The sequence below is a fragment of the Kogia breviceps genome, chromosome 16 (genome assembly GCF_026419965.1).
Source record: "Kogia breviceps isolate mKogBre1 chromosome 16, mKogBre1 haplotype 1, whole genome shotgun sequence".
NCBI lineage: Eukaryota > Metazoa > Chordata > Mammalia > Artiodactyla > Physeteridae > Kogia > Kogia breviceps.
This window is the reverse complement of record NC_081325.1, coordinates 64,763,286-64,789,268: the sequence shown is the minus strand read 5'-3', so window position 1 is coordinate 64,789,268 and position 25,983 is coordinate 64,763,286. Positions and strand designations below refer to the sequence as shown.

Below are 25,983 nucleotides of genomic sequence, written 5' to 3'. Positions count from 1 at the left end.
CAGTTTTACATATATATATTTAGCAGTAGCTACATATATTTTAGTAGAGGGCAGTTTCCTGGTTGGGGACTGAAATGATGAGGGTAAGGATTGTGCTCTATCCTCCCACGTTTGTAACCACTTCTACAGTTTTTGTCTTGGTCCCAGGGCATTTTAACCCTCTGAAGGTTAGTGAGTAGGATTTCTTTGTAAGATAATGAGAAGCTTGTCTTCCAGCAGCGTATACAAAAGGTCCAGTAAAACTGCAGTTTTCAGTCTTACAGTTGTGTCGAGGGATTATCAATTTACTATATTAAATACTCTGATTCAGAGTGGCCAATTTCGGGTTACACGCCTAATATGAGCTCGTGTTATGCTAGTAACAAGGAGAAAATTACTACTGAACATGGCACAAAGGGTTACATGTAAAAAGGATCAACTTTAGGGCTTCCCTGGTGGCGCAGTGGTTAAGAATCCGCCTGCCGATGCAGGGGACACGGGTTCGAGCCCTGGTCTGGGAGGATCCCACGTGCCGCGGAGCAGCTAAACCCGTGAGCCACCACTACTGAGCCTGCAACGTCTGGAGCCTGCGCTGCACAACGGGAGAGGCCGTGACAGTGAGAGGCCCGCGCACCGCGATGAAGAGTGGTCCCCGCTCGCCGCAACTGGAGAAAGCCTTCGCGCAGAAATGAAGACCCAACACAGCCAAAAATAAATAAATAAATGTGTTTTTTTTTAAGTATCAACTTTAAACCTTGATGAAAAACAGGTTTGAAGTGAATGCTTCATTTAAAATACTACGTTGAACAAGAGCATTTGTTTTTGACTGTACTGTGCCACCTCTTATTAAGTGAGGTTTAGTTGTGTCCCTTCAGAAAAAAATATTCTTAGGCTAATAAATTTAGTGTATATTTACATGAAGTCTGTATATCCTGCCATAAATCTCTACACTGAAGGGTTCTGCATGCAAACGTTTTTACAACACTTACTTATACGATTAGTTTATTAACTTCATTGCTTCGAGGTGGGTACTTTAAATAATCATATCTGTCAGAAATGATCATTAATTTGACCCTTATCTGCCCTTGCAGTATGTGTCTACTGTGAGCACTTTATTACCTTTTGTAGATAATATAATGTTTTCTTATTTGGCAAGTGGATGAAAGAAGAATGAGTAGAAACCAAAATGAACACCCTGCATAAAACACATTGACATACTAAAACAGACATTGTTCACAAATTGCCTGCTGCCTTTAAAGAAAAATATAGCTTCAATCAGTTAATGTTTTAGTAAATCATTCTTTTCATCAACAAGTTTTGATTGAAATTTTACTGATTTTGAAATATATATTGGGCATGTCATAACAAAGAGAAATATTCTTGTATAGAAAACAATTTTCTTCCATCTAGTGCTGCTAAATAAAGAAGTGAAATTTCCAAACATATCCTTTTAGACTGACAGTACAGACTTAAGTGGACACCCTCTCGTCCCTTAAGGCCTACAGAATGTCTGAGGGCTCTGTTTAAAGGTTAGCATAATCCAAGTTCAGGCATTGGTCGGGGGTTCAGAAGTGAGGGACTTCTCTTTCTGCACAGAATCCCGTTTTAGCCCCCTAGTCTTTGGAGAGACTCATGCCCTTCAGAGAGTTTCCTAAAGAGAAGAAGTTGAGGGAAGTGACAATAGAGAGAGGCCCTGATTATGAAATAGGTGATTGAACTTTATTTATTTTTTAAAAAATTTATTTATATTATTCTTGGCTGCATTGGGTCTTGGTTGCTGTGCGCAGGTTTTCTCTAGTTGCGGCGAGCGGGGGCTACTCTTCATTGTGGTGCGCGGGCTCCTCATTGTGGTGGCTTCTCTTGTTGCGGAGCACGGGCTCTAGGCACACAGGCTTCAGTAGTTGTGGCTCGTGGGCTCAGTAGTTGTGGCTCGCGGGCTCTACAGCGCAGGCTCAGTAGTTGTGGCGCATGGTGCATGGCGTGTGGACTTAGTTGCTCTGCGGCATGTGGGATCTTCCCAGACCAGGGATCAAACCCGTGTCCCCTGCATTGGCAGGTGGATTCTTAACCACTGCACCACCAGAGAAGCCTGTGATTAAACTTTAAATGAGGTCCCTGTGACTGCTGTCTTGAATCACCAAAACCTCACTTCACCAACATGCTAATACCGTGAGCCCTTTGATTGTTCAAGGAAGGAAGAAAGGTCTGTCTTTTAAAAAGAGGGCAATTTATTTCGTAGATTAGCTTAAGTAATGACTCTGGAGTGTACTAAGAAAACCAGGTAGGCACTTCATCAAAAACTTGGACCTCTTACCACTTGTGAATTTGGTCTATGAGAAGAACCTGAAGGAAAAAATGGTCAGGTTGTACAAGCCCCGTTGGCTAAAGAAATGGTCCCGTTGTTACTATAAGCAGATACCCTGTCTCACTTCTCCCAGTTGGGCTCAGTCCAATTCCTAAACCTGGCCTCTTTCAGCCCCTTTATCTCCTCAAACACCAGTCCTAGTCCCTCATTTGGGGCCTCAGACTAGCATCCTGCCCATGGTTTAGAGCCTTAAGTGGTGAATGTGGAGAAGAGTCAAGGGAGAGGGTGGAATACCGGGGACCAGCCTCCCCTCTTCTGGCCACATCATTAGTGTCAACCTCATGGACACAGATAAAAGAAGGAAAATCGCCTGGCGTATTAGAATCTTAGAGTTGATAATTACAAAGAATAAAACACTTTTTTTTTTATAAAACTCTGAAGTAGAATGATAGTTATTCCCCTGACAAGGAACTTGGGTCTTGGGTTTTTCAGTTCAATTCAGTAATCATTTTGAAACATCGTATGACCAGTGATTCCAGTGCTTTTGGAGTGTATCAGCCACTTGATCCACTTTGTGCAAAGAAAGCTGCCTTTATAATGTCTTTTTAGTTTTGGATTTTGCTTAGGGACACATCTTTTTTGGTGACACACCCTGTGTTTTCATGCATTTCTCTCTCACCAGACTTAAAACTAAGACAGTAGGGAAATAACGTACTGGAGGCTCTCTGAGTGTCATTCTTCTTGGCTAGGGAAAAGAAATGTCTGCCTTCTTTCTTCTCAGGCTTCTGTGAAGTGAGGAGGAATAGTCCAGCCCCAAGAGCAGCCAGGGTTTGAACGTGGTGATTCCAGGCAGTTCACGGGCACTTGTGGAAGAGTCAGATCTCCTCTTGTTCCCACCTGTGTGCGTCCCGTTGTATAATCTTGTGCCCTGGCTTACCAGAGCCTTCCAGAAGAAAACTTAAATGGCCTACATGAGTTTACATACAAGATTCTCTCTTGAAACCCAGCAAGAGGCATATATTTGCAGAGTAATTTCCTTGTGGTTCCTCCTGAAGCAGATGAATAGGAAGAGCTATTTAAATCAAAAGAATTTCTTTATGACACAGGTCACAGTGGGTTTCAGGTCATCCTGGCCTTGCAGTTGATAACGAGGTTCTGTGAGGCCTGGAATCCTAACGCTCAGGGGAGATAACGTGGGGATCAGCTGATGCAGAATCAGAGGCCAAACCCTCAGGAACCAGAGGTGCCACGGGCCCCAGTAGCTGACGTTCTCTTTGCACATGTGGAGATGTTCCTTTCACACATGTGGAGAGATTCCCTATCCCTGAAGGCTGTTTTAGGAATGAAGAAAATATTCTAGTTCAAATGTGCAAATATTTAGCAATTCTGCTGTGAGCCACAAACTTCAACTAATCATGCTCTTGGCATTTTCCAGTATCCTACCAGGATTGGCAGTTAACTTATATAACTCTTGATGTAACCTTCCTCAAATAATTATATCCTCTTTCCTTTTTGTTTGTTTCTATTTAGATATTACCAGGAAGGCATTTAAAAAAAAAAAAATCAGACCTTTCTTTCTCTTCTTCCGTTTCTTCTTCAGGTGATACACTTCAACACTTTCTTCTGTTATTAGCGTTCAGTGGTCTGGAAGATATTTTGGAGCACATTTTATAAAATGGAAAGTTAATAGAGATAAAATTTTGCAAAGAGGCATTTGCAACCTTATTGCTAATGATTATCGTGAATTCTTTTCGTATTTTAATTATTTTCTGTAAGCATTCGAGTAAAATGAAAATAAGCTACAGTAATAACATTCCCTATTTTGTGGCATTTAGGAGCCTGTTTTATTCACTGGAACAATGAGGAAAAACCTGGATCCCTTTAATGAGCATACGGATGAGGAACTGTGGAATGCCTTAGAAGAGGTAATTTATAAAATGCAATTAATTTGTTAACATCAATATATATGGATGGACATTTATAGCATTGCAGGTAATTAAGGGGAGCTTATAGGTTTCACTGACTTTGTTTACCTCCTAGGAGACTACTGATGGCGTGGTGCAGTTAAAATGTGTGTACTGATGCTGATGGAAACCAGCAACATAATGCCTCATGCTTTTTAGCTTTTGCCCTAGAACCCAAAGCAGCGAGACGGATTATTTTTGTCCTTAGCAGAGCACTAAACCAGAAGTTACAATTATGGGTTTTAATTCTAATAGTGACCTAGTGAAGTAATTATCCTAATTACCCTGCAACATTCATTTTATTCCTCTGGTCTTAGGGGACATCTACTAAGTGGAGACAATGATAGTTTTTCACTATTAACCGAAAGATAATTGAAATCATACTAATAACATGCTGTGAAGTTTTAGAAACAAAATTTTATAAAGGTGAGCTATACATTTTGGAATGTGATAATAATTATTAATTGGGAATCATGTCATTTGAATGCTGCAGCATGAATGCAGGTAACAGAACCCTGGCCCTTTTGCTCAGTTTTTATACGGATAAGTTCCTTTCTAGAGGATTTTCTCTCATTTGTGTAGTGTTTCACTTTGGACCACCTCTTTGAATTTCCTTACTCTTGCATGAAAAAGCTTTTGAATGGTAGGGTACTGATGGTTTGTATATTTTAATACTAATTATTCTGTGCATGTGCTCTAGTTCTGAAAATTGATTTTAAGCTACTGAGGACAGAAACTATATCTAGACTTGTAAACCATACACAGGTTTTTAATTCCTCATACAACCTAGTGCAGTCTTTTGCTTTTAGAAAGTAAACACTTAATAAGCAGTTACTGGATATTTGCTTGATCTCTTCATTTCAGAAAAGTGTGGCTTGTTTATTTTTTTAAAAAATTGCAGTTTTATTGTTGTTGTTTTTGTACAAATCCCAGTGACCAATTGCTCACATGTTGTTGTTTTAAATTTGTACATTTTGACATTCAATGTCACCTCTCCAAGGATAGCTGTGAAATCTGCAGTTTTTATGGATGAGCTCAGACTCTGAGCAAGCTGATTCGGCCCTAGAGTTTTTCCTGCCAATAATTCTGGTTTCTGAAGTCAGATTATGTTTGGCAGTTAAAAGTTGGGTTTTTTGTTTGTTTGTTTAATCTTGTAGTACAGTTTAATCTTATAACAATCCACTGCTTTAAACACCATCTACACGCATAGTCTGGGGAAAATAAAACTTTATGTTGTGTCCTGTTTTTCATGAGTTCTCATTCACTATGAAACATTAATGAAATTAAAGTAAATACCCTTGACTGGTCTAGCAGTATGGTGTTAAACTTGGGAAAGAAGCATCCCCCAAATAGGCTCAAGGTTTACTGTGGTACAGTTTGTCATTGTTCGAATGTTTTTTTTTTTAAACCTTTAGACCTTCCAACATGGTAAAGTGCTGATGAGATTATGTCTCTAGAGAACCATACTTCCCACAATAATTAAAAAAAAATTTTTCCCTGTAGTGTACTGACTCCTATCAGCCCTAAAGATCCTGTTTATATCACATTGGGAGAAATAGCTTTATTTTTTGAGAGACTTCCTTAACTTATCCCATGGGGGGGTTTCTGGTGGATGTCATGTGGCGGTGATGGGGGACACAGATCTTTCTGTCCTGAGTTGAGTCTACCATCTTTCTCAGTGAACGCTGCTTGGAAGGAGCTCTTCCCATCACCTGGCTGTACATGTGAGATACACAGGAAGTCCTGAGGACTTCAAAGCTCTAATGTCTAAAAGGCTTGACTCCTTCTTCAGTAGTTCTTTTTAGGAAAATGTCATTCTTCTTTCTGAATCCACAGGTACAACTTAAAGAAGCCATCGAAGATCTTCCTGGTAAAATGGATACCGAATTAGCAGAATCAGGATCGAACTTTAGTGTTGGACAGAGACAACTGGTGTGCCTAGCCAGGGCTATTCTCAGGAAGAATCGTATATTGATTATTGATGAAGCCACAGCAAATGTGGATCCAAGGTATGGAGTTGAGGTCCATGAAACTTGGAATCTGAATTTTAAATGTGGTAAATGGAAAACACTTAATGTTGCTGAGAAATGTTCTAAGCGTTCTCTTTTCCCTACAGATATCTCTTGATAACATTAATTGCAGAAAACAAAGGAAGAAACCAAAACCTGTTATGTGGTGCTAATGTTATTAGGCAACCTAAGAGGGCTAGATTCCTAAACCCAGCTTCTGATAGTTTCAAGTAATTTCGAGGGAAGACAATCTTACATTGTTTTATGAAAAATCTTCTAAGGAGACTTTTTATACTCAGTTTTTGAAGAGCAATATTACGTCTTAAAGTATTGATTTTTTAAAACATTATAAAAATATGTGATTTTTTTTTTTAAGTCTTAAGTCTACTATTTCTGCCTTTACTGAACTAAATTCAACTTCTTTGTTTCCAGAACTGATGAGTTAATACAAAAAAAGATCCGTGAGAAATTTGCCCAGTGCACTGTGCTAACCATTGCACACAGATTGAACACCATTATTGACAGCGACAGGATAATGGTAAGACCCTCACCTGTGGAATTTCAGTCATTCCCATTTATGTTCACTTTTGTCAATGTATCCTTCCTTAGAAAACGTGATAGGAACATCCAATAAATTAATTTTCTCTTAAGTTTTCCTCTCATTCCTGACAGTAACTCAAGTACTTACCTACACTTTCAGAATGTGCTATTAAATAATATATCCAGTAATTTCATATTTTCATATTAAAAGTTTATTTGAAATGTTAGTTTTCATTAAGATGGCCAGCCACGAAAATACTCCAAATCCAAGACCGCAGCTTCATATTTCAGTGTTCTAGAACACAGTCGTTTTTCCTTTGTCAGTTATTTTTTCAGATTTTTAGATTCCCTTAATCAAGAAATTAGCCTTTCATTTAGACCGCCAAGAGGTTGTTGGGTAAGGTTGCAGAATTTCTTACCTGTTGGGACTCTCACAACATTTCCTGTCAGAGGGGAGTCTATGAGAAGAAAGGCCTAGTGAGATAAAAAAAGTATTTTAACAGAATGGATTTAATTTAGGAAATTTTACTACATAGGAATTGGAGGCATGGGAAACTGAAAGTGAACACTGCGTAAGTAATGTTAGGAAGCAACTATCTAGGACAGATCTGCAGACCTAACTAGCAGGTCTCTTTCACAATAGATCTGGGCACTGCACACATAGCTGACTCCAAGCTTCGGTCTCTGTATATCTGTCTAGTATCTTCCTTCCAGATTTGATTGGCTCTGTCTTTCTTAGTAATTTAATGTTTATTTATTTAGCTTTATTTCCTTCCTTCCTCCCTCTTCTACTTTTCTCTCTCTTCTTCTTTTCTCTCTCTTTGTCCTTTCCCTCTGTTGCTTGCTGAGTGTCAATATATTTTAGGGTGTGGCTTTATAAAATGATAAGATAATCATCCCTCAGAGGAAAAACCTTTGACTGCAAATAAGCCCAAAAGAATGTAAGTTATTTTCAGGCTAACCCCCAGCCTGTGGCAATGAGCTGGTTTTACTCATCTTACAGATGATAACTGTTGTCACAAGGTACCACTATATCCAGTGATGCTGGTTAGTGATGAAGTAAAGAGATAAAGAAAGCCTGCACAATTCATAAGAGGCAACAGATGCAGTTAACTAGTGATTTTGATGGTCCATACTAAACAGATGATAGTCAGTAATATACGATCAGTAATACCCAAAGTCCCTTGTGTCCAGTGATAATGGAGGTGTCTCTTTTGACTTCTTGGGCAGTTTCTGGAATATCACCTCCCACGCTACTTCACATGCATTGTCATGTGGGATCCAGTGGGGGAATTGACCAGTCCGTCAGCACTAAAGCAACGCCATTAGCCTCACTTCCCCGAGCTGGACGTGCCCAGGAGTGAGCTCTGGGGAGGCAGACGACAGGAGCAGGGCATCCCCAACCAGAGGGATGCTCTGGGCTCCAAGCAGTGTGTCTGGTCATCTGGACTAGGACGTCACAGTAGGAAGCAGGCCCCACCAGCAGTCTTCTGTGCGGAACCAGGTGGCATTCCAAGATTGTAGGACAATGACACTTAGAAACCAGGAGCATTGTTTAGCATGGATCACCCTTAGTCCCTCATTTTGTGTTCTTGAATGCTAATTGGAAAAGCATCCTTTTATTTCTGTTCTTTACTTTTCGATTTGTTGGTCTCATGTCTCAGCATTGTATTTTCCAGACTGTCCCTCAAAGCATCTTTCTTCCACAAGAAGTGAATGATGCTGTGTAGTGTACCTGTTTCAAGCCCTTTGTCAGTATTTCGAGGCAGCAGCAGAATGGTGGCTTGATCTCCACCCAGTTCAGTTGGGGGACCCACTGAATTTAATCACTGCTCCTAAATGTAACCTGGAGATTAATTTTTGGTTTTTGGCATTACAGCATTTATGGTAGTTGGTTTCTTTTATTATCTAATTATTAGAAGTACTGTCACTGTGGAATATATGATTGGTTAAAGAAACAGTGAGAAGGGACAGAATTTGCAGACATGTCAGCTGGTCACTCCTAAATCTTATCCATCAGCACTTGATCCACAGGTGTGAACATCTGTATCACATTAGCCAATCAGCTTTGTTGCCGTTATCAAAATACGTCCCATTTGTTTAACGCTTTATGTACCAGCATGTTCTGGTAAATTTCTATAATCTCAAATTTTTCTCTCAGTTTTTCTGAACAAATCCTTAACATGGTTTTACAAAGTGGTTTACAGCCCGGCCCCTCCCCCGCTCCGTTCTAGTTTTGTCTCACTCTGCGCTTTCCTTTAGAGCTAAAACCACATTGATGGTCTTTCAGTTCTCCAAGTGCGGTTTTCACCCTCTCTCATAATTGTGCCCTCTCTTTTAATATTGGTGGCTTAGACTAAGGTGGTAGTAGTGGAAACGGTGAGATGGTTGGATTTGGGATAGACAGCAAAATGGAGCCAAGTGAACTGTGTGATGGATTGAATGTGGGATCTGAGGGAAGGGAGAGGAGTCGATGCTGGTTTCTGGCCTGATCATCTGAGTGAATGAGGAAGAGGAGTCCATTGGGAGAAGGGAAATGCTGCAAGGGTTCTCTTCGGAACCTGTCACCTCTGTGATGACCGACATTGTTTTCTGTGGTGGACCTTGCCCTTGACCATGGAGCTGCCCTTCGCACTCCTGTGTTGGGAGACCTTCAGTTTAGGGCTCCCTGGTCAAGGTCATCGGTGATGTTGCAGGGAGGTACCACCAGGAAATGTAAACATGGCCACTTGTTTACATCTTGGTCCAAGCTGGTTGCGGTTGCTGACTCCTTAGACCTCAGGGGACCCAAGAGACGTGCATCCCCTAGCTTCAGAGCTGGGGACTTGTTCTCTGTGGTCCCATCCACCCTAGGCGTAAACCTTTTATGTTGTTCTGGAGCTTCTGATTACCAGTTGGCTTTCAATTTTGCAAAAGTCTCATAAATAATGTTCTTTCCCACACCTTTGATTTTTGTGGCAATTTTTTTTTTTTTTTTGCTTGCTTGCTTGCTTGTTTTAGAAATATGGGCATACCTTGTTTAACTGTGCTTCTCAGATGTTGCATTGTTTTACGTCTGTGGAGCACACAGTCTGTGGCAACCCTAAGGCAAGAAGGTCTATCGGTGCCATTTTTCCAACACGTTTGCTCACTCCATGTCTCTGTGTCACATTTTGGTAATTCTCAGCACGATTTCACATTCACTGTTTCACTATCGTTACATTTGTTATGGTGATCTGTGATCAGTGATCTCCGATGTTACTACTACGGCTTGCTGAAGGCTCAGATGATGGTTGCCGTTTTTTAGCAATGAAGGATTTTTAAATTAAGGTGTGTATTTTGTTTTCTCAGTCATAATGCTATTGTTCACTTGATAGGCTACAATGTAGTATCAACATAATTTCTGTGCGTCCTGGGGAACCAGAAAATTCATGTGAGCCAATGTATTGTGATATTCATGTCTTTGTGGTGTTCAGGAACCGAACCCCCCAAATCTGAGAGGGATGTAAGTAAGTGATTGTCTGTTTCTAAAGCTTTAAGGGCATAAAGACAAGTCAATCTGCTGCAAATCCTGATGTTGCAGGGGGTGGGCGGCCAGCCTCCGGCAGTGGCTGGGCAAGTGACAGGTGCTAATGAAGGGCAAAAGGAACAGAGTTAACACCATAAAGTCATGTAATTACAGGTACTTAAGGTGTAATAATTACATTTTGTTGCACTGACGAATACTTCTGCACAAAGTAAGTCGGGTGGATATGGTTTTGTTTACTGTAAGTAAATTAAGCAAAAGGCTTGTTGGGAAACAACTGTGACCTAATTAATAGCTATAAGTTTATGTGTTGGCTCTCCAAATGGATTTACCCAGTTTGGGTTCATTAAGCACCGTTAACGTGTCAGGCTAAAAATTCTATTTTGCAAAGATGTCCTCTCAATTCTAAGTTTATTCAACATGATGGAGACATAATGACAGCTAATGTAATCTTCCTTACTTTCTCTGTTGCCGCAAAACAGTGGAGCAAGACAGACAAATCAGAAATCCTCTTCCTCCTAAGACTCAACAACGATCTCCACATTAAAGGCTTCTTCCTGTAGTTTTTAGGATTAGCTGGTTGCTTGTGACCTGTTTTCTCTTCAGCCAATAGCACAGCTTTTCCCTCCAGTCCCTGCACACTGCAGTCTTCACATCACCGTGGATTCTCCCTAGAAGTGTGAGCAAAGGAAGCATGTGAAAATCTGCAGTTGCTCTAACAATATTGTTGCCTGTGGTCAACAGTTAGAGAATTCTTTGGAAATGGATGGTGAGGCCCCAACACCAGGGCCAGGAAACGTGGAGTCCACCTCTTCTGTTTCTAGACAGTCTTACGGCTTAATATTCTTTGCCTTTCTTCCTCAACTCAGACCTCTTTTTAGTAATGTTTTCCCAGATGAATGAAAACCAGAAACTGTTTGTCACCCCCCGACAAAAAAAATTTGAAAACTGTCCTTATGCGTAGTCATTATGTTGCTAATGCTTATAAGGGCCAAAATAGATCTTTCTGCCATTTATATTGTTAATCCTATTGTTTTTTGAGTGTTGATGTTTTTTCTGGCTTTGCCTTTCTTAGATATTAGTCAATCCTGAGCACTACTCATCTCAGTGGAATCATGTATTTTAGACAATATGAAAGAAAATGAAAAGGTTTGCTATTCATTCAAATTTTAGTAAATAAAGTAGAAAGCTGGACAAGGACAAAAATTTTTTTTCTTCCTAAATTTTTTTTAAAAATTATTTATTTATTTATGGCTGTGTTGGGTCTTCGTTTCTGTGCGAGGACTTTCTCTAGTTGCGGCGAGCGGGGGCCACTCTTCATCGCGGTGCGCGGGCCTCTCGCTATCGCGGCCTCTCCCGTTGCGGAGCACAGGCTCCAGACACGCAGGCTCAGTAGTTGTGGCTCACGGGCCCAGTTGCTGCGCGGCATGTGGGATCCTCTCAGACCACAGCTCGAACCCTTGTCCCCTGAATTGGCAGGCAGATTCTCAACCACTGCGCCACCAGGGAAGCCCTGGACAAGGACAAAATATTAATAATACTTCTCCTAAAAAATATATAAAGTCTTTATAGTCAGAGAACTCGTTTCCACCAACTCTGAAGTGGTGATTTTTAAAAGTTGTTGCGGGCTTCCCTGGTGGCGCAGTGGTTGAGGGTCCGCCTGCCGATGCAGGGGACGCGGGTTCGTGCCCCGGTCCGGGAAGATCCCATGTGCCGCGGAGCGGCTGGGCCCGTGAGCCATGGCCACTGAGCCTGCGCGTCCGGAGCGTGGGCTCCGCAACGGGAGAGGCCACAACAGTGAGAGGCCCGCGTACCGCAAAAAAAAAAAAAAAAAAAAAAGTTGTTGCTTTTGAAGAAGGTAAAATTCTTCATTGTATGAATTAATTTGATATAATTATTTACTTTGTCTTTGGCATGAGAGAGACCTATGTTTTTAAATTGCATTTTTTTTCTTCTTCACCGTCAGGAGGAATGGTTATGCTCTATAATGCTACGCATAAGTAAAATTACACATTCAGGGCATCTAAATTGGCATGTCAAATTATATGACATTTTAATAATTATGTGGATATAGCAGATTCAGTTATTCTTTTTTGTTTGTTTTTTGTGTTTTGTTTGTTTGTTTTGCGGTAGGCGGGCCTCTCACCGCCGCGGCCTCTCCCGTCGCGGAGCACAGGCTCCGGACGCGCAGGCTCAGCGGCCATGGCTCACGGGCCCAGCCGCTCCACGGCACGTGCGATCCTCCCGGACCGGGGCACGAACCCGCGTCCCCTGCGTCGGCAGGCCGACTCCCAACCACTGCGCCACCAGGGAAGCCCAGATTCAGTTATTCTTAAACTCTTTTGAGAGAGCTGCTGTTAGCAGTGATTCTCAGCAGTAAAAGTTTAACAGGAAAATGGCCTTTATGAGAGTTAATAAATGTTTCCGATTGAATACCCTGGGACCAAATTAACTGTTAATACCTAGATGTGGAAGAACAACCTGTGTCCTGCTTAAACTTTCATCGTCTTCTCTTAAGATACATTTACTCTAAATATGACCTAAATGAAGAACTAAGTACCACTTAACATCAAAACTGTTTTCCTAGGTATGTCATTTGGGCCAATTATTTCAGATTCTTTTTTTTCCCTCTGAAACCATTAACCAAAGCCACTAATAAGTAGAAAGGCAGAGTTAAGAGCCCTTTCCTCATCCTTTCAGTTTCCAATTAGTGGACATATTAATGATCACTAAAATGGGTGAAAGGAAGGCAGCTGAAGAAAGAACAAGAGGCAAGGAAAGATAATTTGTGAAAGCAGACTCAGATCCTCGGTAATTCAGACTGGGCTGCCCCCGTGTGCTCTGCAGGCCGTGATCACTGGAATTTGGAGCTCAATTTCTTAATTGCTTCTTTAGACTTATCCAAAGAGAAAATTGGATTTCTAGAGATTTTCTTCTGTGCAGAGCAATTCTGCTAAAGCTGTTTAGGTAGCAGCTCTTTTGGCCAGCTTTTCACTCTCAGGAGGATAAACTACTACCAAAGCTAACTTCAAGAAGCACCTTAACCTCTCTGGCAAAAGATTCTATCCCCACTTAGCTGAAATATTCCAGGGCCCTAAGGAAATTCCAGAAGCATTTACTGTCTGTCCCCAAAATTGCTCAGATTCTGTAAAACCAACTCGGGAGTTCATTTGCTCTCTGCCATCAGTTTCTATGACATCACCCTAATTTTTTGCTAAATTGAGTTTGATTTCCTTGAATCAGGAAATTTCCCAGCTCTGTATATCTGTATAAATAGCTCTCAAAGCTCAAGAGTCTGAGAGCTAAAAGCACTAACTAACGATAACCACCCCCAATGCCCTGGGCAGAATATAAAATGCCACCCACTGCTGAGTGCCTCTAATCATAGTCTAAAACTTTCATTTTCTTCCTATAACATTATAATAATAAAAGGTCGGGTTGGGCCTTTGTCTGCCTAGTAAAACAGGGTAATCAAACCGCTTAAACACCAGCCAGGCCTACCACCCAAATAGATTCTATTCTCACTGTCTTACCCCTTTCGGAAATATTGTCTGAGTTATAATATGTTACTGCAAAACATTGTGTGCTAATGGGCTGCTTTCTGCTGATTAACAGGTTTTGGATTCAGGGAGACTGAAAGAATATGATGAGCCGTATGTTTTGCTACAAAATAGAGACAGTCTATTTTACAAGATGGTGCAACAGCTGGGCAAGGCTGAGGCCGCTGCCGTCACTGAAACAGCAAAACAGGTGAGCCCACTGCAGGGAGCTGTAATTAAGGTTCGTCTCCAGGGTTCACTCCTCAGGATCTGGCACCAGGGGTCTGGTAACAAGCACTCTGTGCCCTTTTCAATTATAAGCCTCCAGAGACAAAGCTTCATGACTGCACCTTAAGAGAGTACATTGCACGGGGAGGACATGTCTGCTGAGAACCTGCAGAACTAGTTGGGGGCGGGATGTGTGTGGCAGGACGTGTGTGCACACACGTGCGCATGAGAGAGAGATTTCGGATTGGAGCTTCCACATGTTTGGACTCTGGGGTCAGATCTCATAGAGCACAGAACACTCATTTTGCAGACCCTTTACGTTCTTACGATTGGTGCTTAGCACATTTATGATGCAAATGCTGTCAGGGAACATCCAGGAAATTTGAGAGTTTGAGAAGAAGCACTGGAGTGGAATATTATGAATTGGGGGCTTCCCTGGTGGCGCAGTGGTTGAGAGTCCGCCTGCCGATGCAGGGGACGCGGGTTCGTGCCCCGGTCCGGGAAGATCCCACGTGCCGCGGAGCGGCTGGGCCCGTGAGCCTTGGCCGCTGAGCCTGCGCGTCTGGAGCCTGTGCTCCGCAACAGTGAGAGGCCCGCGTACCGCAAAAAAAAAAAAAAAAGAATATGAATTGGGTCTAGAAAGATCTACCAGGGAAAGATGTAGGTCCCTTCTGGCTTCTAACTGTAAAGAAAACTCTTACATGATACTGTCACTTTCTTCCTAATTCTTCGTTGTTTAGAGTTAAGTCTGGTTGCCTCCCTTTGCTTCCTCTTCTTTCTAGAAGATGAAATTGTCATCAGGATAAATCAAGAATTCACAGTAACCCTAACTGTAGCCTGAATGGCGCTTGAAAGGTTTACAAAGCATTTTCACAGATGAGGCGTGTGGAAGCACTGAGCACTGTACATGGTGTGAGAAAGGTGCTGGATGAGTAGCATTCAGGTCACGTGGTGTCTTTCTAACAAAGGTGAGGTGGTGGTATCTCCTAGTACAAATGTGGTAACTGAGGTCTGGTAAGGGACTTAGCCACTGTCATGCAGCCAGCTGTAATTCTCTCTGGAATAAGATAGGAGTGGGATTGATGGAAGGATAGAGGGCGAGAAGAAAAGTCTGCTGTTCTTGCCCTTTTTGATGGGTGGGTTCGCGGGTGTTGAGGCCTCGGAATGTATGTCGTGAGGCTTTCCGTCAAAACTTTACCTCTGGGTGTTAAATTGTGGGTGCATTTTTCCTTCTTTGTACTTCTCTGCATTTCCCAGATTTTCACTTGTTAGTTGAATAAAATTACTCTTTCAGTATTTAAAATATCTCTTAAAGAAAACATCCCATAATGTTACCAGCAAGAGAGAGAATTAGAAATTTGTATGCTCCCATTATAAGACTTCAAAATAGTAAAATAGCTTAATTTTTTTAAAAAGGGCAAAAATGGATAAAGCCGCAAGGAGAAATAGAAAAATCCACAATCAGTGGGAGGTATTAAAACAAGTTTCTATCAAATTAATAGAGCAAGAAGAAAACTAGGTCAGAATACCAAAGATCTGAATAATCAGTTAACCAATTTGACATCACAGGCATATATACAGAATACTGTGTTCAACAATTGCCAGTTGCAGGACATCCCTGGTGGTCCAGTGGGTAAGACTGTGCGTTCCCAATGCAGGGGGCCCGGGAACGGCCTGCAGGGACCGACCAGGTTTGATCCCTGGTTGGGGAACTAGATCCCACACGCATGCTGCAACTAAGAAGTCCGAATGCCACAACTAAGAAGCCTAGGCTGCGTGCCACAACTAAGAGTCTGCATGCCGCAACGAAGATCCCATGTGCCACAACCTAAGCAGACAGACAAACAAAACGAAGCAAAACAAAACAAGGGAAAAGAAAACACGTCCCAGTATCTGAGTAATTCTATACGAAACATTTATCTGAAATGTGGCCTGAATTCTCTGTCATTGTTTTATCTCATTCTTCCTCCTTAGAAATGAAGAGCAGTACCTTCCACTGTTCATAATGTAGGAAATTGTGCTGGGTCACAGAGCTGGCTGAAGAGTTTAGGGAACACGGAAGATTGTATTCTGAACTTTTCACAAGTACTTATATTGTATGTAAATACAGAGAAGTTGCACTTGGAGCCCTATATTTTTTCATGCATGAAATTCACGGAGCGCTTTCATCCACTAGAGTGTCTCCCAGTCAGAGCTTCCCTCCTAACACCCAGTAATTATTTGGGATTCCCTATATAACCTAGTCACAGAACAGCCAGGAATCTCACACATCAGACACATGTGTCCTCATGTATGAGTCAAAAGTCTCCACTTAAAAAATATGTTATGATTATATATTATCAAACATTGAGCAATGAGAAATAGATCACAGCATTTTTAGGTAGGTACATAACATAAGGTCGACACCCTCATTTTTACAGGTAAGGAAGCTAAAGCCCCCCTTAGAAGGAAGTGTCCATATACATACAAGTAGTGATAATGCTTGTGTGCAGCAGACACAGGATTAGAAATCTTCTCTTCCAATAAATGTTTTAAATCAAGTGTAACATACATAGAAAAACAGGCATAGGTCATAGAATTAGATATCTTGTGATTCCTGGTCTAGTAATCCTGCATGTACTTAAACAGTATCAGTGGTAAGTTACATTTGTGTAGTTCTTTATAATTTACATACGTATTTCTCGCATGTATGATTACACTTAATCCTCATCACGGCCCTTTTTTATCCCCCATCACGGATGAGGAGGTTGGGTCCAGGGCTCACCTAAGGTCACAGAGCTGGTCCGGGGAGCGCAGGGGGTGAACTGGTGGGGGAGGCTGAGTTCCACCCTAGGTACTCTGCTCAGTGTTGAGCATGAGAACGCCGCTCCTTTCATGTGGTAGCCAAGGCCCGGCCAGTCACCCAAGTTCACAGGGAGACAGAACATCACTCTTGGATTTCAGTCCTGCCACTGGCTCAGGTCACTTCTTCGGAAAGACATAAAAAAATAACATATCCTGATTCTCATCTCAGTTGAGTATCTTCTTGACATTATTTCTACGTATGCTTGATCCTCTTAGGAGAACAAGCTCTCAGATTGTCAATTTTTCAAACGTGCAAGCATCAGATATCGTTCAGAGCATCGTTCAGAGCTGTAACACCGGGAGGATTAGCCTAAGTCAACAAGCTTTTCACTCTTAACAGAATTCATTCATTTGAAAAGAAAACTCAACATCTGGGAAAACGTGCATCCAAGTCATGTTTTCTTGACTACGTAGTTGATTCTCTGAAAATGGTGCACGCAAGCTGAGTCACTGTCTGATTGACCCTTTTAGATGATTCATGAAATAGAGAAAGTGCCTTTCAGCCACATAAAGCTGAAGGGTACGTTAGTTTGCTAGGGCTGCCATACAAAGTACCACAGAGTGGGCACCTTAGCATAAACTGATTTTCTCACAGCCCTGGAGACTGGAAATCTGAGGTCAAGGTATAGGCAGGATTGATTTCCTCTGAGGCCTCTCTCCTTGGCTTGTAGATGCCATTTTTTCCTCTTTCAAAGAGGAAAAAGAAAGAAACATGATCTTTCGTGTGTGTGTGCCTGTGTCCTCATCGCCTCTTCTTATAAGGACTCCAGTCATATTAGATTAGGGGCCACTTATATGACTTCATTTTAACTGAATCGCCTTTATAACGACCCTGTCTCCAAATACAGTCACATTCTGAATGACTGGTGGGTTTAGGACTTGAACATATAAAATTGGAAGGGGAGCTTCCCTGGTGGCACCGTGGTTAAGAATCCGCCTGCCCATGCAGGGGACACGTGTTCGAGCCCAGGTCCAGGAAGATCCCACATGCCGCGGAGCAACTAAGCCCGTGCGCCACAACTGCTGAGCCCGTGTGCCACAACTACTGAAGCCCGAACGCCTAGAGCCCATGCTCCGCAACAAGAGAAGCCACCGCAATGAGAAGCCCGCGCACCGCAACTAAGAGTAGCCCCCGCTCGCCGCAACTAGAGAAAGGCCGCGTGCAGAAACGAGGACCCACCACAGACCAAAAAAAAAAAAAAAAAAAAAAAAAAAATTGGAGGGGACACAATTCATCCCATAACAAAGGATAAATGCCTATCATTCATTTTCTTCTGTCATGAAGCAGACCTGACTGAGGCCTGTTTGAAGTTTCTTTGTTGCCAGTGTGTAACAGAGGTTTCATTTTATTTGTTTTATCACCAGATACAACCCCAAAATTATGAAATCCTAATATACTAGATCTAGGACCCTGGACTGGTTTGAATAGTGCAGGAGGCACTTAGCAACCTCGTGACCTCTTTTGTTGTCTCTGAGCCTGCCTCAGGGTCCTCACCTGTATGTAGTGCAGGGATTGCAGCACTGCCCGGCTCCTTCGCACTTGAAGAATCAGATGAGAGAGTGCTTTGTGAATATTGAGCATTTTATAAGATAAAAGTGGCATCATTTTTTTTTTTCAGGCTATAGATTCAACCCTTATCTCCCAGTAAGAAAATGTACCCACAGTTCTTCTAAGGAGCATTAGAGACTCTAAATAATTAAATTTTATTTTTAATAATCAGTTCTTAAAGAAATGATGTGTCTAATGCTACAATACTCAGAAACTTTACTTTTTTAGAATAGGTTTTAAAATTTTATGAATGAAATTTAAGTTACTTTATCATTCCTGTCATTACACAGCTCCTCCCCCGGGGTGGAGCTCCAGCACCATCTTTGACTATTCTCTTGACATGTTCTGTGCTTCAGTAAAAATTTGTGCCTATGTGGCCTTCCTGTTTTTAAGCACAAATGATAGCTGTTCCTTACTTTTTTCATTGAATATTATATCTATGTGCATAGTTATCTCATTCTGTTTAATGGCTACATAGTATTTATGCTTTCTCCATTCCCTCCTCCTCATTTTCCTTTCTAATTAATTGTTACAGTTTTATGTTTATTTCCCCACAAGAGGAGCTCTCTAGTTCACTCACTATTTGTATTCTTTTTTATAATTTATCACCTTCTATTATCTTTCTTTCTTTGGCTTATTTTATTGTTGCTTACTACCTGAATGCATTTGTTTTTATTTTTTCTTGTTTATTAATATAAATATTTCAAGGCTGTGAACTTTTCTCTGAATACTGTTTTAGATATATCTTATAGGTTCTGGTGTGTAGTGCTTTCATCATAGTTAGGTTTTTTGTATAGATTCTGCGATATTGGTTTTCGTTTCCTCTTTGGTCCACAAATTATTTGAGAAGGATATCTTTAAAACTTCCTGGGGGTTGGAGTTTTTTTATGTTTGTTTCTATTTTCCTCTACAGTCTCAGTACCTTATGATCAAAAAATGTTGTCTGTCCTGTTTCCCCCAAGAAACAATATTTCTTAATACTTTTTTTGTGTTCTAGTAAATAGGCAATTTTTGTGAGTGTTCTGTGGGTATTTAAAAAGATGGGCTATTGTCTTTAAGTTATAGAGCTTCATTTTTAATTAGATCTATTTAATTACATTATTTAGTTCTTCTCTGTCCTTATTTATTTTGGTCTGGTTAATGTAACTTGGACTAGGTGAATTAGTCTCATGCTACCAAGTTTCACTTTGTACTTCCTGCTTTCTTTGGTTGTTATAATTTTGATGATATGAGTTTTTTCAGTGCACAAATATATTCTTGACTTTTGTTATCAGTATGAATTATATTTTCTACTATTTTAAAGTGCCTTTCATTGATTCATTTAATGGTCTTGGCCCTGAATCCAATATGGTTCATAATTAAATTGAGTCCCCCTTTTCACGTTATTTTCATTTGCCTGGTATGTCTTTGACTGTCTGTTTTTGTTTTTGTTTTGGCCATGCTGTGGGGCATGTGGGATCTTAGTTCCCTGACCAAGGATTAAATCCATCCACTCCCCCTGCAGTGGAAGTGCAGAGTCTTAACCTCCTCTAGACCACTAGGGAAGTCTCAGTCTTTGATAGTCTCTCTCTTTTTTTTTTTTTGATATTCATTTATTTATTTATTTATTTATTTTTTTTTTTTTATTTTTTTTATTTTTTTTTTTTTTGCGGTATGCGGGCCTCTCACTGTTGTGGCCTCTCCCGTTGCGGAGCACAGGCTCCGGACGCACAGGCTCAGCGGCCATGGCTCACGGGCTCAGTCGCTCCGTGGCATGTGGGATCTTCCCGGACCAGGGCACGAACCCGTGTCTCCTGCATCGGCAGGCGGATTCTCAACCACTGCGCCACCAGGGAAGCCCGATATTCATTTATTTATTGGCTACGTTGGGTGTTAGTTATGGCATGCGGGATCTTTCATTGTGACATGTGGACTCTTTGCTTCATTGTGGTGTATGTGCAGGCTTCTCTCTAGTTGTGACGTGTGGGCTCCAGAGTGCATGGGCTCTGTAGTTGTGGCGCACAGGCTTAGTTGTGTGACCAGGGATCAAACTGGTGTCCCCTGCATTGCAAGATGGATTCTCTACCACTGGAGCACCAGGGGATTCCTCCGATTATCTTTTAATAGCAGATTACAGATATGTCTCTTGCAATGGCATGTAGTTAGGTTTAGCTCTGAGATTTAATCTTAGCACATGAGGCACCCCCCCCAAATATATGAGTTTAGGCCATTTACATTTATTAAGATTATAGTTACGTTTTGTCTTAGTTCAGTCGTGTTATACTGTCAGATTTTAGTGCTCCTTTAAAAAAATTTTTTAGCCTGTAATTTGTGTTTCTTTGCTCGTTTTATGTATGTTCCTTTCATTTCCTCTAAGAATACTTTATTTCTTATTTTTGGCTCCCCATTATGAACAAGGATGTCATATCTTCCTTCTCCCCATTCTCCCATCAGATTTTAATTGTTTTTCTTCTACTTTTTATCTTCATATCTTTAAAAATCCTTAAACCTTTACTATTTTACTTACTTGTATTAAATGATACTTTTTCCATCTCTTAGTTGGCTAAAATTTGTCCTCTGGTATTGTGTTTTTACAGTGTAGGGTTTGATTCACTAGTGGGGCTAAGAAATCCGTTTAATCAGTCATGACCAGCATGCTTTAAGAAATGAAATAGGGCTTCCCTGGTGGCGCAGTGGTTGAGAGTCCGCCTGCCGATGCAGGGGACACGGGTTCGTGCCCCGGTCCGGGAAGATCCCACGTGCCGCAGACCGGCTGGGCCTGTGAGCCACAGCCACTGAGCCTGCGCGTCCGGAGCCTGCACTCCACAACGGGAGAGGCCACAACAGTGAGAGGCCCGTGTACCGCAAAAAAAGAAAAAAAAAAAAAAAAAAGAAATGAAATAGAAAAGAATGGAATAGAAGAAAAGGAGCAATGTATCTTTCATAGTAATAGTAAATATTTCATGAAACTCCTTTCAGGATAGATAAATATAGATACAGATTGTGAATCTGTACTGAGACTCAAAGTAAAGTTAAGTGTACTTACTATTGTGGGTGGCAGTACAAATGAAAGGTTGAAAACAAATTTCTATACCATCATAAAGGAGGGTCATTGGAGTTAAGAATCCCCGACTTACTGTCTATAGAGTTGACCCTTGAACAACAGGGATTTGAATTGCAGGAGTCCACTTATATGTTTTTTTTTCCAGTAAATATGTACTATAATACTACATGATCTGTAGTTGGTTGAATGCATGATGTGAAACTGTGAATATGAAGGAGCAACTGTAAAGTTATACTTGGATTTTCGACTGTGTGGAGGGTCCCTAACCCCTATGTTGCTCAAGGGTCACCTATATGAAATATTTTTCTGCTACATCCCCAGTTTATATTTCTGGTTATAATATTCTTGGATCACACATCCTTTCACTTACTGTGTTGTAATCTTTGCTATAAGGTCTTCCAGCATTGTTTATTCACGTGTAGGAGTCTAAGGCCACGTTGAACATAACTTGATCTTTCCTGGATACTCAGAGGATTCTTTTTCTGTTTTGAAAGTCATTTGTTTTTCCTAGAACATCACAGACTCTTGGTCACTAGCTTCTAGTCTTTTATTTTAGGGAGTTTATTTGAATTATACCTTTGAATTTGTTTTAGTTGATTGGATTCTCTTTACAAATATCTATAATGTATATATTGTCCTTTGTTTCATAAAGCTATTACCTCCTTAATCTTTTTAAAATTCTTATTAATTTATAATTATTAGACTTGCTTTCTCAGTTCTATTCTCCTTGTCTCATATTGTTTGTTCAGTAGTGACTAATCTTTGTGCAGCCTTCAGAACTGTCATTTCTTTGATGTTTTCATTTTTATCTTCCTGTTCACTTTGACATCTGTCAGTTCATGTTTCATCTTTTGTTGCTGTGCCATGTTTTCCTGTACTTTCAGATCTCTGCCTCCATGAGTTGATTATTCTACTACATTTTCTTTAAATATGTAATATTATTTTTTTCATAATTTTGATCTGTTCAGTGATTATTTCTTTCATCCATCATGTTCTTATCCTGTTGCTTTTCCTAATTTTTTGTTTGTGTGTTTTACAAGTTCTGTATTACTTTTTTATTTATTATTATTCCTACCATTCACTTTTTAATTTCATTTTTTTAAGACCATATATTTGCTAGATAGTTGTTGCTAGCACATCATTTCACACTAAAGGGAATTCCCTCTGCTTAACATGGAAGCATTCCCCATGATCCAGAGAAAGACAGTGAGTGAGTGAGAGTGTGTGTGTGTGTGTGTGTGTGTGTGTGTGTGTGTGTGTGTGTGTGTGAAAGAGAGAGAGAAATTGATAATACATATTCATTTAGCCTGTACTCCTCCCTAGCCTGCAGAGATGGGCAGTTACAATGCTGTTTGCATTTTAGAATCTCTCTTGTCCTAGGACCTTACCAGTGTACATGCTTTAGGCAAATATGGTGATTCTGTATGATTCCTCATGGGCACCTTAGAATTTGCCAGTTAGTTGGAGAACTGTGCTCTCCCATGATTGCTGAGATCTGCTCTCTTTAGGTACTTTCTCTCTGTCTTGCTACAGCCCATTGGATCCAGTTGCATAGAGCAGTCCATCTAGATACTTGGTCAGTTGTGATTTCAAATGATTCCTGATTTCATCAAATATTGGGCTTACTCTTTAATCTTCCACTATCCTTGCTGTTGAGAGTGATTTCTGAGAGGATAAGGGGAGAAAAAAATCCAATATTCCGTTAAGTTAAAAGGAGAAATCGTCTCTAACTCTCCAGCACTCTTTAACTTTGATAATATACCTGCCAGTATGTCCACAAAGTTAGACCTGCTTTAAAGATGAGGAGTTTGAGGGTTACTGGGATTGAACTAGGGCCGTGCAGTTCAGTGAGAATGAGTAGACAGATTCTTGAACCATAATTCTACATATATTGAACCACTGATTGCTGGCCTTTATCCGTGCAGGGGAGCGTTTATTGCTCTGTTGCATTTAGTAAGATCTAATTCCATGATGGTGGCTTTGTTTACAAGTTGGAGTTTAAATACTAAACTTAGTTTCAACCTACATTGGAGGAACTATATAATGAACTAAACCCAAAGAAGGACAGGAAAAGGCTGAAACCCAGCACTCACTGGTCTTATGTTCTGCTTGGCCAGAATTTGAACTTTTTTGGCATTGTCTCTTTTAATCCTCATTAAAACCATTCTGAGCTGGCAGTATTATCCCTCAGATCGAGAAACTGAGGCAGACGGGCCTAAGGAACTTCTCAAAGTCACGGGGTAGAAAGTGTTAGTAATCTTTTAACTACTTTCTGCCTCCCGGGTTACTATATTTACTGAATAAAATGTGTAGTAACTACGACCCTGCGCTTCTGTAAAGAGAAAAATCAAACGATTCACAAAAGGGCCTCCGAGATGTTCTCTTTTCATCATTTAAGCTGGGTGGTGCTGCTGCTTTCTGTGGACTTAAGGGGCCACGTCTCTGAGCAGCATCATAATCACACCCAACACTTAGCTCAGTGTGTTTTCAACCTGCAGTTTGTGGCCATCACTTAGTTCCTATGAGGTAGGTCATTGTCTCATTTCACAAATGAGGCAACTGCTGCAGAGAGAGCTTAAGTGACTTTTCCAAGGTCAGCAGTGGTCCCAGGAGAGAGAGGTGAGTTTGGGCCTCTCCATCCCAGGCTCAACCCATCCACAAGGACTCCGCTAACAAGCTTTCAGTCATCTCGACTCCCTTCATAACCTGCCCTGTGAAAAAGATACCTTCTCTCACTTGTGCTGTCAGCCAGAGTGTGGTCTACACCATGGCAACAGATGAGAAAAAGAAAGGTCAAATCAAGGATTTTATACACAGGAAGCTCATTTTCATTATTCAGTTCCAAGTATTTCAGACCATGAAATGAAGACCATTTTGGTTAAAAATTGCTTATAATAAAAAATTTGTAATAAAAAATTACATTGAGAAAGGGGTATGGAGAAAGGAACCAGGTCGATGGGGGAGGGGTGGCTGTCAAGCAGTAGGAAATGAAATGCATTCCCTTCTGTTCTTCTGGCTGTTTTTACTTTCACTAACAGAGTATATAAATACATAACCACACAAATATGGCTACTTAAAAAAAAATTGAGGAAGGGGATGAAATGCAGTTAGCCCCACCCCCAAAGCTTTATTTTTAAATACTTGCATTATAATGGAAATAGCCTCAAATTTCATCCAGTGGGATCCAATCATTCTTGGAGAAATTCTTATTTTTCTCCTTTTAAGTGACATTTTAATATACAGCATTTCATATGTAGTGCTGTCTTGGGGGTAGCAAGTATGCAAGCAATAAGAGAAAAAGAAAATACACGTAATATGAAGGTAGGTGTCTCAGAGCTTTTCCATTTCATATGTGATGTCCACTATCTCTCATGATCACTTTGTTGACAGCACCCACAAATGCACTTGGAGTCAGGTTTTGTAAAATAGATCTGAACTCGTATGACTAAGCAACCCAGCACATGACACAAGCAAGCCTCAGATAGATGGTACATTTTCTGTTTTAAAGACTCAAACAAAACTTTTCCCATTCTTCTTTGGAGGAAAAAAAAATTACTTTTGAAGTCCTTTTTCACCCAAACACATTTAGAGATAAGAGCTCACAAGTCTTGACATTATTTCATTTTGTTCTGTGCGTCTGTCAAGGAACTGAGATACGATACAGCTACTAAAAACTGATGATTGTGGAACAGAGAATCTTGACAGCATTTCATTTCCATTGTGTTCTGATTATACATTTATCAGAAAACCTGTATCTCTTCCAGTTCAGCTAGAAATTGGTAGAATTCAAGAACTCAAAGGCTTGGCAAAGACCTGTCCTATTATTTGGTATCATCTTCCATTTTAGAGAAGTTGCTTGGTTGAGTCATTGTTAAAGCTTTTGATTCTCTTCTCATTCTTATATCCCACTATCCACAGATCACATTTCTATAGGCCCTATAACTGCTTTGCCGCAGAAATTAAACACCAGGATATTTCATACATATACGCCAGCATTTCAATGCTTGTCATCAGAGTTTATAAAATATAGGGATTGCAACCTGATATTAACATCCAAATCTATTGTGCTCATTTTGTGTGCGAAAATGAGAAACCCTCATGCAGACGCTAGATTTCCGAGCCTCTTTGTCACCCTGTTTTTAATTTATCGCCAGGCTTTGAGTCAGTAAAATGATTTCACTTATCACTTTAATGTAGTGATAAAGCATATCTGTGAATCAGAATGATCGGACTCAAGTGGATCTACAGGTTGTTTGGCATTAGGCCCAGCCCCACTGAGGGTTTTAGTGGGGCTACTTCCTCCACAGAATAAATACATCCCTGGTTTTTTCAATTGTTCCTCCACTAGTGATGGGATTGCTTCACATGAAAAGTGGACGTAGAAATGCGCTGCTTGGGGCTTCCCCAGCAGCACAGTGGTTAAGAATCCACCTGGCAATCCAGGGGACAGGGGTTCGAGCCCTGGTCCGGGAAGATCC

The 25,983-nt window shown here is 40.8% G+C and overlaps 1 protein-coding gene across 4 annotated transcripts in view; it reads left to right on the top strand.

Moving 5' to 3' along the window:
- The window catches only part of ABCC4 (ATP binding cassette subfamily C member 4 (PEL blood group)), a 225,211-nt gene that overhangs the window by 185,468 nt on the left and 13,760 nt on the right, over positions 1-25,983 (top strand). For all 4 annotated transcript variants that reach the window (XM_067016881.1, XM_059042306.2, XM_067016882.1 and 1 more), the window contains 4 exons: positions 4,120-4,209; positions 6,085-6,257; positions 6,690-6,795; positions 13,918-14,052. In XM_067016881.1, the coding sequence (XP_066872982.1) occupies positions 4,120-4,209; positions 6,085-6,257; positions 6,690-6,795; positions 13,918-14,052 (504 nt within the window). The remainder of the gene's footprint in view (positions 1-4,119; positions 4,210-6,084; positions 6,258-6,689; positions 6,796-13,917; positions 14,053-25,983) is intronic.